At 34.7% G+C, this 13,872-nt stretch overlaps 1 protein-coding gene across 1 annotated transcript; it reads left to right on the top strand.

Moving 5' to 3' along the window:
* Positions 1–6,766: 6,766 nt before the first annotated feature.
* LOC105049236 (protein JASON) lies at positions 6,767–13,670 on the top strand. The gene is given in 9 exon segments (XM_029265765.2): positions 6,767–7,190; positions 7,279–7,327; positions 7,445–7,533; positions 11,874–11,913; positions 11,916–11,942; positions 11,945–12,104; positions 12,219–13,047; positions 13,121–13,203; positions 13,305–13,670. Coding segments are annotated over 9 exon segments (1,467 nt in total). The 5' UTR covers positions 6,767–7,037; the 3' UTR covers positions 13,342–13,670.
* Positions 13,671–13,872: the final 202 nt, after the last annotated feature.

The raw sequence follows: 13,872 nt of genomic DNA, 5'->3' as shown, positions 1-13,872 counted from the left end.
TAGAGATAATACAAATGTAACTACCATTCTTACCAAAAGTCCATCTTCTAGCAATTATGATAACTATCATTTTCTATCTTCTATTCATATCTACTTACCGGCTAGATTTGATGACATCTATTAGATTGACAACCGTGCTTGCTCAGTCTCAATCATATCATAAATCTTCTTTCAGCATATTCTATTGTATTTCATCTTGGCCGTCTTCTTGACTAAGCTTATAGTACAATATTTTCTAGTTTAGTTGATTTTGCCAACTTTTCTATGATAACTATTATTCCAACCTTAATTTCATTAGGACATTCAACTAAAACCTATCACACATGTTATATTCTAACCCTACCACATGGTTGACCAAGATCATATCTCTCAAGTGCCACTTTGAATAAAATATGTGTAAACCATTAAGAATATTAAGATATTTTTTTTAAAAAAATCAAAATTTGGTGGAGGAGAGTCATGATGCTATAGGTTTCTCCAATTCCTGCTTTGCTGTAAAACCATCACATCAATCTATCAAACAATTTCTATCTATTGATGCCGAGGCTCAAAGGATGATTAGTTTGCGATTGAAATCAGAATCAAATGAAAATCGGAATGAATTGGAATTGAAATAGTCAAATCCTTTGAAATATTTGATTCGTAATGGGAATCAGAATCGAAATTGAAATTTATATATAAATTTGAATCTTTTGGAAAGAATGGGGATTGAGTTTTAGATAGATTGGACCATTTTTATTTCACTTTGGAATCGAAATTGGAATGAGACTCCTCCAACTAAACGATTGGAATATGAGTCACCCATTACTTTTCTATTCCAGACCCTAATTCTTTCTAACCAAAATATCTCTTCTAAACTCGAGGAAAATAATACTCCTAATCATGATTAAAAAAATAAAAAAAAGAACAGAAGACCTAATTATCATGCATGCAAAATCCTCAAATATACTATTGAAAGGTAAAGGATTAAACTTTTTTAAGAAATAAAGTTTTTGATCAGAATATGAAAAAAATTGAAAGACCCTTTAACTATTTAAGTTTTTGATAGAACGAATCATATTTTTACCACTAAACTATATCTCCTATATATTTATTGTTGTATATGAATGGACCATTTATCGAACAAAAAAGTGAGGCACAATCAAGATAGCATCAGAATCATGAAAATTTTAGCATTGACGCTTCGTCCCGTTGGAGACTTAGACTTAAATGGACGAAGAGCAGAAAGCTTACTTAAATAATATAAAAAAAATTATAATTATATTATACTTTTCTTTTCATTTGATATGAAGTCATTACTGACGGTTCCGGTCTGAAAGAATCATTGAAGCTAGATCATTGAAAGGATGAAAACTGCATATGTGATTTTTTTTTTTTCAACTTCTCTTTCAACTGTCAGGTCTTATTTATGAATTAAGAATTAGGATGGATCTCAATTGTTTAAATAAAGGTTGTCACTTGAATAAATAAATGAGTTATATTTTTTTTTTTCCTCATTTGCTACAAGTCTGTTTTAATAAAATCACAGCTGTCCGTCCCTCCTACCGTGTGCGTCTTATCTACGGAAAATGTGATCCAAATGGGCCGCTCTGGTAACGCAGTTCGGGTTGCGTCCATTTATGGAAATTGAAACGGTCCAATTTTTTCCTTCTTATTCTTACCCCACGTTTCCCTCTTCAAACCAATTTAAATTTCAAAACCCTAAATCGATCCGTAAGTCCCCTCCTCCCCACTTCTCTCCCCAGTTCCGATTCCCAAATCCTAATCCCGCTGAGATCGCTGCATCCTGGGGCGCGATCTCGTCTCCAATCTGCGAATCACTTCTCATCTGTCTCAATCTCTCTCCATTCTTGATCTATGAGAAGTGCTGCAAGTTCCGAGTGATCAAAGAGGTTTTAGGGTTCTTGGAGGCCGCGCTCACGGGTTGCTTCTTCGCGTGCTTTCGGATCAAAAACGATGAAGATGGGACGGAGACTCGTTTGTCGACCAATTCGATCCCTTTCAAGAACAGTGTAAGAAAAGAATCTTCTGTTTGATTACGTGATTGCCATTTGTATGTATAAGTTGAATTATTTTATGATTTTGTTGCGGATTATTCAGGATCGTTTGGTTTCAAAGAATCACTTTGATGCTGTGTCGCTTTGCGAAGGTAAAAATCTGATCTTGGAGGTATACGGAAGAACGGCCGGATTAGCACGTTATTCTGGACTTGTTGTCTTTTACTTCTACTTTGTCGTAACCATTTTGAACAAGATATTCTATTTGACTTGAAAAATTTGCCTTAGAATTAGAAGAGATGCAAGGAAGTATTCCTTGTTGCGTGAATGCTGTAATTTGAATGCATGGCGATGGTAATTTTCCATCATTGGGCCCACAATCGTGACTCCCAGGCCCGTTGAAGGTTCGAATGCAAATGGATAGCTTTGTTTTTGGACTTCTGAACGACCGGAAGGGGAAAGACCCAAGAGAAACACAGCTAGTTCATGCAGAGAAGCTTCATCTTTGGTATAATTTTCAGGAGTACTCAGTTATAATGTTAGTGTTTGAGATGGTCATGATCATTGTCAAAAGCACCATGATGTATGGAAAAGAGTTCTTTTGCTATGCCTATGATTAGCGAGGCTAGATGGATTTGGAAATTGCGGTTCGATTCGCAGGCCTATTTAACAAACATGATGTGCTTAGACGAGGAGGGACTCTTGTTCAGGACATTTAGTAGTTATTTGCATTTAGTAGGATAAAGTATGATTGGTTGGGAAAAATTGGACTTTGAAATGAGAATCAGAATGATTGATTTTTATTTCGATCATTTGGTTGAAGGAAGTCTTATTCCAGTTTCGATTTTAGAAGAGAATAAGAATGCTTCAATTCTCCAAATCCAAATCCTGATTTCCTCTTAGTATTTAAATTTCATTTCAATTTCTATTACAAATTAAATATATGTGGAGGAATATGGCCATTCTGATTTCAATTCTGTTTTGATTTTGATTTCGATTTCGATTCGAGTCACGAAATAAATGCACTTTAAGCTTATATGGGGCAGTTACAATGCCATGGCTGGTACCATGCAATAGTAGGTTATATTGAAAGTAGAAACTGGAGCCTCTATGTGGATGCTTGGACTAGAGCAGATGCATAAAAGTCATTTTATGGATGTATCATTTGCCATAATTTTTCAAATGATCTTGTGGTCTGGATTGGCTTGTATTTTCATTACATTCCTCTCTTCTCTTTTTCTTAAAGAGTTGAATCACAAACAATTCAAGCAAGAGAATAATCATTTCAAAGGACATGTGATTTCATTGTTTATTGTCAGTACCAAATATTGGAATGGGTCCAGAATAGGTATTCCCATTTTATTCTAACCCTTGTATCTTTGACCAAATATAATATTAGACAAAAAATGGTGGAATAAGCAGGAGGCATTTTTTTAAAGAGAAGATAAACTACAGTGACATAGAGGAACAGGCATGGACACCATAAGGATGCATCATGAAAACACCCCTAATGTCTGCTAGACATTTGTATCAGTAATAAAACAGAATCTCCATCAACATTGGGAACAGGTATAATGGTTTTGCCAATATATAGAGAATTGAGTTATTCATGTTTTATACCTTTTTTTCCTATAAAAACTTCTCCAATTCACTTTTCAAATACAAAAAACTATCTTCACTTATTACTATATAAAACTATAAAAAAGGTTATTAGTTTTTTCTAGCGAAAATATAAACACTGTCTTACCTCATTATATGGGATAAAATAATAATTATTTATCAAATATTTTTTTTCTTTACCCTCTATTGTTCTAGGGATCATCCGTTTATCAGAGAAAACTTTTTACTATTTTTTATGTTTTTTATCCCAATTAGGGAAAACTCTTATTCAGCTTGAAGAATTTTAAGGGAGCAAACTCCTCCACTAACACTATAACTTTCAAGGAATGTAAGGGTTCAACACCTAACCTAAAAATAATTAGGCTTTTTCAGTATTATGCCATAGTAGTTAATTAATTAGAATAGTTAATGGTTACCCCATTTTGCTCCGCGGACTTTTGGTAGATGTGCATGTCAAAGAAACTTATGGGTCAACAGAGACAGATGATGAGTCTCATAGCTAGGTTATGCATGGGCATGTCATTAGTATTAGATTGTCAGAAATAGGATAATCACAGGATAATAATGAATATAGCATGCATTCATATGCCTTGATCTTAACCCTCCATTTGAATGAAGGATGGATGGAGGAGAAATGATGGATGAGGGAGAGGATGGATGGATCTTTCATATGTTTGATGAAACATAGAAAGATGGATAGAAATGATTCTCTCCTTTGTTTGGTATAAAAGAATGAAAGGAAGGATAGATGATATTTATATAATATTTTTACTAAACTATCTTTTTATAAAAATATTACTATTATCAATTTATAACACTTATTTATACTAAAGAAATAAGTAATATATAAACTTATAATCATCATAATATATAATTATAAAAAAATATATAAATATTAATTGATTTAACTTAATTCAATAAATAATTTTATAAATTAATTATTAATGAATTGATTATATATGTTAATTATAAACATAACTAATTTATTTAAAATTTAAGTTAAATAGTGAATTAATATTATACAAATAGCCAATTAAATATAGTAAATAAAAATAGAGAAATAAAAAATAATTTTAATTATTTAATTATAATTATCGATATTATGTACTAAAATTAAAATAATTAGTAATAAAATTTAATAATATATATAAATATATATAAATAATATGAATGAAAAAATAAAAAAAATATTATAGTTTTATCAAAAAATTAATGAGACATAATTTTGTTAATGTAAAAGTCTATCCATTAATACTCCATCCATCCTTCTTTGCATCCTTCTAATTTGGAAGGATGCAAATTGATGGGCTAAAATGGATGAACCATCCCTTCTTTTTCATCCATCCTCTTTATAATTTTTGAATCAAACTGATGGATGGAGGCCATCTATCCTTCCAACCTCATCATCTATCTCTCATGATCCAACCAAACATAGGTTAAGAATTTTTGTTACCATTATGCCTATCTATTTGAAAGATGATAGATAATATAGGATAAAATATAAATGGGACTGCGGTCAACTGCTACTGCTACTTATATAGAAAGATTAGAGTCCTATTGTTAACTAAAAAAAAAAAACTAAAGAATATATCCACTTATTTATTCTAGAGATAATACAAATGTAACCACCATTCTCACCAAAAGTCCATCTTCTAGCAATTCTGATAACAAACATTATCTATCTTCTATTCATATCTACTTAACAACTAGATTTGATGCCATCTTTTAGACACTATGCTTGCTCAGCCTCATCATATCATAACCTTTTTCGGCATATTCTATTGTATTTCATCTTGGCCGTCTTCTTTACTTAGCTTATAGTACAATATTTTTAGTTTAGTTGATTTTGCCAACTTTTCTATGATATCTATTATTCCAACCTTAATTTTATTAGGACATTCAACTAAAACCTATCACACATGTTATATTCTAACCCTACCACGTGGTTGAACAAGAACATCTCTCAAGTGCCACTTTGAATAAAATATATGGTGTAAACCATTAAGAATATTAAGATCTTTTTTTTTAAAAATCAAGATTTGGTGGAGGAGAAAGTCATGATGCTATAGGTTTCTTCAATTCCTGCTTTGCTGTAAAGCCATCACATCAATCTATCAAACAATTTCTATCTATTGATGCGGAGGCTTAAAGAATGATTAGTTTGCGATCGAAATCAGAATCAGAATGAGAATCGGAATGAATTAGAATTGAAATAGTCAAAAACTTCGAAGCGTTTGATTCGTAATGAAATCAGAATCGAAATCGAAATCTATATATAAATTTGAATCTTTTGGAGAGAATGGGGATTGAGTTTTAGATAGATTGGACTATTTTTATTTTAATTTGGAATCGAAATTGAAACGAGATTCCTTCCAAATAAACGATTGGAATATGAGTCATCCATTATTTTCTACTCCAAATCCTAATTCTTCCTAACCAAAATATCTCTTTTAGACTCGAGAAAATAATACTCCTAATCATGATTAAAAAAATAAAAAAAAAAACAAAAGATTAATTATCATGTATGCAAAATCCTCAAATATACTATTAAGAGGTAAAGAATTAATCTTTTTTAAAAAATAAAATTTTTGATCAAATATGAAAAAACTGAAAGACCCTTTAACTATTTAAGTTTTTAATAGAACGAATTATATTTTTACCACTAAACTATACCCACTATATATTTATTATTGTATATGAATAGACCATTTGCCGAACAAAAAGTGAGGCGTAATCAAGATAGCATCAGAATCATGAAAATTTTAGGTGGTTGACGCTTCGTCTGTTGGAGACTTAGACTTAAATAGACAAAGAGCAAAAATTTTTTTAAATAACATAAAAAATTATAATTATATTATATTTCTTTCATTTTGCTTACTATTTCATCTGAAAGAATCATTGAAGCTGATCATTGAATGGATGAAATCTGCATACATGATTTATTTTTTTTCAACTTCTCTTTCAACTGGCAGATCTTATTTATAAATTAAAAATTTGGATCAATTGATCTCAATTATTCAAATAAAAGTTGTCGCTTGAATAAATAAATGAGTTATATCTTTTTTTTCCTCATTTGCTACAAGTCTGTTTTAATAAAATCACAGCTGTCCGTCCCTCCTACCGTGTGCGTCTTATCTACGGAAAATGTGATCCAACCTGAACCAAGCTATGGGCCGCTCTGGTAACGCAGTTCGGGTTGCGTCCATTTATGGAAATTAAACCGGTCCAATTTTTTCCTTCTTATCCTCACCCCAAGTTTCCCTCTTCAAACCAATTTAAATTTCAAAACCCTAAATCGATCCGTAAGTCCCCTCCTCCCCACTTCTCTCCCGCTGAGATCGCTGCATCCTGGGGCGCGATCTCGTCTCCAATCTGCGAATCACTTCTCATCTGTCTCAATCTCTCTCCATATCTTGATCTATGAAGCGCTGCAAGTTCCGAGTGATCAAAGAGGTTTTAGGGTTCTTGGAGGCCGCGCTCATGGGTTGCTTCTTCGCGTGCTTTCGGATCAAAAACGATGAAGATGGGACAGAGACTCGTTTGTCGACCAATTCGATCCCTTTCAAGAACAGGGTAAGAAAAGAATCTTCTGTTTGATTACGTGATTGCCATTTGTATGTATAAGTTGAATTATTTTATGATTTTGTTGCGGATTATTCAGGATCGTTTGGTTTCAAAGAATCACTTTGATGCTGTGTCGCTTTGCGAAGGTAAAGATCTGATCTTGGCATCCACGAGTTCGAATTTATGCAGAAAGATAACTATTTGTAGATTTTTGGTATTAGAACTGAATTCTTTTTCTTCCCGATTTTCTTATAATTTTGAAGAGAAAGGTTCCCCATGTGTGAAAGTTCGACATCCAAGTTTACAAGAAGATCTTGGTGAGGGTAGCATAAGCAGGGATCTTGAGCATGAGGTGCGGATGATAAATTATATAGTGCTTGATATTTTGTTTTCAAGATAGTTTATTGTATTGTCTATGCTTTTTTGTTATTATTTTTCGGTCACATTCTCTTCTTGTTCTAAATATTGATGAATTTTGTCATGATTTCGTATCACCAACTCAGCATGTTGGCGCCCTCTGTTGTTTATTGATTTCAACTGGATGTTTCTTTACGCCTGCATTTTGCTATATTACAGAGGATATCTTGTATTGTCATTTGTGATGATTGGTATCTGGCTACTTTCTTGATGTATGTTGATTTATATATTTTTCTATGTCCGAATGTTGTGTTGCTTGGCTTTTGAGTAACATCTTTCAACTTGTATATGTTAAAGTTCCTATCCTAATCCAAGATAATGACCATGTTCACCTTTATACTTCATCTTGGATCTTACATGGTGGTTTAATCTCATCTGGTAGTCTGTTGCAAGTATTTTGATTGACTTTAGAACCATTCTGTCTTTCCAAAATTACTGTACATGCACCCTCTGTCTATCAGCTCCCATTCCCCTTTATCCATCAGGGCCTAGTTTCAGCTAAAGTGTGTCACCTTCTGAATCTCTTGGTCAGTGCATGCCTCCTTCATTGGGTCGATTGCCTTCTAAATAATTCCAAATTTCAATGACAGATTTGTTGTTTGCCTGCTCTGACAGCTCTTTTTCCTCAGCACTTCACACTAATTCCTTTTCTTGTTTATCTACATTGCCTAGCTCACACTTTTGAAGCGTGCTCTTTATATCACCAAGTTGCTGGGATACTGCTGAGTGACTGAATAATCAATGAGGTTCTAAGATGGAAAAACTTGTTTGATATTTTAGAATATGGCAAATTGTATCAGTTAGACTCTTCGGTCAGTCTATATTTCATTTCCAAGAATTTATCAGGCCAAAATCTATGAGAATAAGACCATATCCATCTCCTGAGCCTTTTTTCTACCTTTGTTCCTTGACTCGTAGTTTCTTCATTTGCGTTAGCTCTAAGTATAGCTTCACCAACACTTAGTTAATAAATAAAGCATGAATCATAGGCACTCAAGGGATTTTAGATCGATTTTTTTGATTTTGGGCTGATGCTGAGCATGGCTATAATTGGGTTTTGATGCGGGACTTCTTTTTGGCTTCTTATGCAACATTGTTATTACCGACTCTTGATGCCTCATCTAGAGGTATTCTCTTGTTCAGCAGCCAACATACCCCATGCCCGCCATTATTGATAGCCTCATAACATACTCTTAAGGTTCCTTCTCAGTGTTTTTCCCAATAGCCATCCTTGGCAACCATTTTAATATAATTTACCTGGATAGCTTCATTTTAATATAATTTATCAGGTTTAATATACTTATATTGCCTATATGCTAGCATTTTTTTCAGTTTCCTTGAAAAGATGCATAAAATTTCCAATTTGGCGCTTTCTCTGACCAGTTTGTATTTCATCCATAAGCATTAAAAGATGAGGCGTGAGCCATACCTATAAAAGGTAAGCCATACTATCTCCCAGGATTTTCTTCACCTTCCTCTCGTACTTCTTGACTCTTTGTGGAGTTTAGCTTCAATTCGGGTCCATCAATTTTGTCGAGTTACTAGAATGCAAGTCACATGCCCCAAATAACAAGGAAGGAAGACTACCGAGAAGTCAAGAGACAATGGTCCAGTGTTAGAAAAGAATGGGTAGGTAGGTGAAGAAGAAAATGCCAAAGTTTGGAAGGGGTCCGATTTATTTGAAGAGTGGGAGTCACTAGTTGAAGGATGTAGTCTGGACTAAAGCATTAGTGAGTGCTAGAGCGTCAGCAATTGCATGGCTCACATGAATCTACATTCCCAGTTAAAGATAGTCAGACATATTGCAGAAAGGGTCTATTTGATTGCAATAGGAAATCAGGGTACACAAGGAGCTAAAGATGCTGCAACCTGGAGATTACTATATGCAAAAAACAAAAAATGATCATATCTTACTTGTAAGAAAGGATAGTGACCATTACAGATGCTATTCTTGTGGCTCCCTTCAATATCGGCAATTTCTTAGCAAGGTTTTGGATTTCATCTGAGCCTCATACATCAGAAAGAAATTTGAAAACTTAGAAATGGTAAATAAAAAAAAAAGAAAGCAATGCTATAAGAGAGAGAGTTGAAACATATGCAAAGTAGGGAGTAATATAAGCAAGAATTATTGTTAAATTTATTTTCATGATTAAAATATACAGGGTGAAAGAAGCCAACACAATTAGACAAAAAATAACCGGATCAATCTCACATAATTATAAACCTAATATCATGAAGGACAAGAAAGAAGCTGCATCTTGGAGCTTTACTGTTAGGGTCCCTTGAGATGGATCGTGTTATGGGTCTATAGATTGGAGATCGGGACAAGTGAGTGAAGGCTGGAACAAGGATTTCTTTTTGCGACCTATGGTTGTGATGGAACAGGCTCATTAGAGAGAACCTGAAAATCTCTTGAGTTAAGTACTCAAAAACTTTTGGAATTTTCTCATACTTCTTTTATTAACTTGCTGCACTTAAATACAAATGGAGAGAAACCATCTCCAACAAACAAGGAACCATAAACAAACATGGAGGAACACCCTCCTACAACTAAGGAAAGGAAGTTTAAAAACAACAACTGAAATCCACTAAGCAATAACTGAAATCCACTATTTACATCATGAACTAATAACTTGGAAGCACTACGAACATGGCAGCACCACTACAAACATAGCAGGACCACAAAACAATATCAACTGTCAAAATTGGCTTGGACTTGGTCTCTTTGCATCCTCTTCTTCTGCCCATGAGTGAACCTCTTGTAGATCTTCAAAGGCCTGCTAACATTTACTGGAACAGCTGAGAGCAGTTGGAAATACTTATGGTTTGAAACAAATCAAATTTGTCCAGAAAATGGGTAATCAACAATGAAATGCTGGCAGCTCTTTTGAGGCACCACAACAACCTCCAAGACCACCGGAGGGGAGGGGGGGAGGGGAAAGTAATATTTCTATTGGTGGTCACAGGCCTTTGGTTGTCAGAGGGAGAATGATTGGAAAATACACTTGTAACTGTGCTGATTAAAAGATCATTTCAAATGGATGGGTTATGAAAGCTGTGTGGCGACTTCCAACAATGTCATGGAGACATGCAATGAAGATTGCTGACAACAGTATAATGACAATCTTCTCCATGGTGATTCAATTTATTGGTGCAGATTCTATATGGTTTCTGGGATCTTATGTGGTAAGTTTTCAAAGTCTGCAATGGCCCTCTTATGATGATTCCCAGCTATGGTAGTATGAAAGGCGAAATTACTGGATTGAGTTCATTCATCAGTACATGTAGCCTATATCCAGACATCTAAAAATCAATTAGCATATTTGTATTTGTAATGCACTCTATCACCAATTCATATAATGAATACAACAACACATGGAAAATTTAGTAGACATGTATGCCGCAGAGTGTGCACATGGTTATGCTACTGCACCATCTCTTGACATATACGATCCTACATATGTTTTAACTTTTACATCCTTGACATGCTGTCATATTACCTGTTGCTGGTATGCTTGGTACAAGACTATATTGATTGTATACACCAAGCTTTTAAATAACTATTTCTTTATTTGGAGTCATGTGGATTATCTTTTACTAGTTTCATGTTAGGAGGAATGGGATTGGGTTATTTCCTTAAGACTGTCCTTTCACTCCAACAGTTGCTCAGTTTTGAAAAATATGGTTCTTGTTCATTCTTGTTCTGGATGTCATTGGCATATACAAGATAAATGTGGAAGAGAATATATAAAGATCTGTTTTTTTATTTTTTCCCGTCATCCTTTTTTCAGAAGACTAGATCCTTTTTAAAGTGCAAGTACCATATTTTTTTGATTGAGTAGGCAACTTTCCAGTCATGTCTTCATATAATATATGCAAAAGAAGATGGTGGCTTGTATCTACCATAAAACAAAGCCGAGTGCTTCAGTTTTGTTGGAGAATTTTTGACATGAATCTCAGTGTTCTGGAATTATTGTTGCTACCAAAAGAGAGTGAAAATTTAGACACCCACTGGGCATCCTGCACCCCAAAGGAAGATGTATTGCACCACTGTCCATGCAGGTTTTGCAGTATTACACTGGAGAAGAACTACTTATTAATGATTTTTTTTTGGATGCCTTATACATCTGGGGTGTTTCTTGGTATCTTGATCATTTACTACATCTTTCAAATTTTCTCTCTATTTCGGTAAAAGCTTAGTTTAAATCTTATGATATTCAAATTTTTGAACATTGACATCCAAAAAACTGAATTATTGATTTATTCATTGGTCAGGCCAAATACCTGAAATCTTGTGGTGCGCTACTTGAAACCCCGCTGAAATCCAGAGAGCATCAGGAAAAATAGTGTTCAAACTCCACAAGAGGATGGTGTACACTTGGATTTCCATTCCTGGCTTCCTGTGGTACCTTGTAAGAAACTTCAATGGGATGAACAAGTGAATCCGATTTCTGATTCTCCGGCACAGGTGGATAATTCAGATTATCTGGAACACATATCCAGAGGGTAAAATTTCTTGATTTCTCTTCCCACATTAAAACAGCCATAAAACCTTAAATGATGATTCTTGTTTGTTGCAACCACAAAGCACACTTTTTATCTTGTTTGATTTTTTTGCAGCTGTAACTCTGATGAACGTCAAATTTTGGCAAAGGTTGTGCAATGTGAGGAGATTAAGCATGTGTCTGCAGTTGAGTCAATTGTTGAATCAGTAATGTTGGATATTTCTCCATCTAAAGCTGCCACCAAGGTTGCAGTGCTTGATTCTAATGATTCACCTTATCCAACTCCATTGAATTTAACCGATGAAATGCAGACTCCTGGAACAGTTCATCCAACCAACCAGGAGAATATCAGAGCTAGGAAGAATGGTAGGATCCGAACACAGTATGTGTATCCTGTTTTAAAGCCTGTGGAGAACATATCCCACTGGAAGGCACCAAGAGAAGAGACTTCTCTTACTCAATCAGCTGATCATTCTGAGAAAGAAAAGAAAATTCCAAGTCCAGATTTTTGGGGAAGAGGACAGCAGATTTCGTTCACTCCAGTGCCTGCAGATTCAAAATTGTTCGATTCCTCAAGCTTCTCATCTCCAAATGAAAAGATAAGCCAAGTCCAAAACAGATGTTCTAGAGAAGAATCTGTCCATGATAATAGTCTGAGTAGCCCGGCCCTACTTTTCAAAAATGGTAAGCAGCAACAGAACCCCAATGTGGACACTCCAAATCTTGTTATTTCAAGCTTATCTCCATGGCTGAAGCCTCCATTTCCAGAGGATGAAATAAGGAACAGCGAGAATATTGCAAAGGAAAAACCCCATTCTGAAAAGAGTTCTGATGCAGGCAGGCCTATTATTGGAATTGTTGCTTCACACTGGAATGCTGATGACCTCTCCCATATCTCGTGGGATGGAAATGGAATTCCAAATACAACAACAAAGTATAAGGAGGTATGCTTTTCTATATTTCCTCATTTTTTTCACTTCATAGTGACGCAAAGGTTAATACTGGATTATTTATCAGAATCAAAAGGTTAGTTGGCATGCAGCCCCACTCGAAGATAGGCTGGAAAAGGCTTTATCAGATGAGAAACTTCTCCCTAAGAGGTCTTTTTTCTCCTATTAATTTGACACTGGATTCATGTACCACAGAGGTCCTATAATTTTTGCTATGTTAGTTTGTTGTACTTTAAGCTTGTGGTTTTCAGGAAGCTTCTTAACGGGAGACCAGTTGAGTTTGATTGAGAATGATGGCTGCGGAAAAAACAGAAGTTTACTAAGCAAGCTCAGTTGCATGGGAAGTTAGACATTGAGGATACACCTCGCTGACAAGCATTGGTTATGTTGTATATTGATTCGTCCCTTTTACATGCCTGCAGTCATTCTCTGAACTGCTGCTCATGGAGTGGTGAGGCTGTGGCTTCCAATGTATAAAACTATAAATGATCCTTCTTTTCGAATGGTCAAATGAAAAATTGTTGTATGCCTCTCGACTTTCTATACTGTTAATATTTCCTTCTGGGTCTGGAGAACTCCAGTAGCTTATTAGTTTGTTTCTGGCGATTGCATTTGCTGACGGGCATATAAAATATAATGGACTGCAGGGGTCTGAGCCTAATTATTTTATCCTGATAACAGCTGCCTGTGATACTTCTTTTAGTTTTGTCAGAGGTTTTCCATTGTTTTTGTTTCTTAAACCACCGTAATATGATTACCTCTTCCTGCGAAAAAAATAGTTGGAATAAATAATCATGGCATAGGTTTGATGCATACTCG

The sequence above is a fragment of the Elaeis guineensis genome, chromosome 7 (assembly GCF_000442705.2).
Source record: "Elaeis guineensis isolate ETL-2024a chromosome 7, EG11, whole genome shotgun sequence".
In the NCBI taxonomy this organism is placed as follows: domain Eukaryota; kingdom Viridiplantae; phylum Streptophyta; class Magnoliopsida; order Arecales; family Arecaceae; genus Elaeis; species Elaeis guineensis.
Note: the sequence above shows the minus strand (reverse complement) of the source record. Positions and strands in the feature narration are given on the sequence as shown.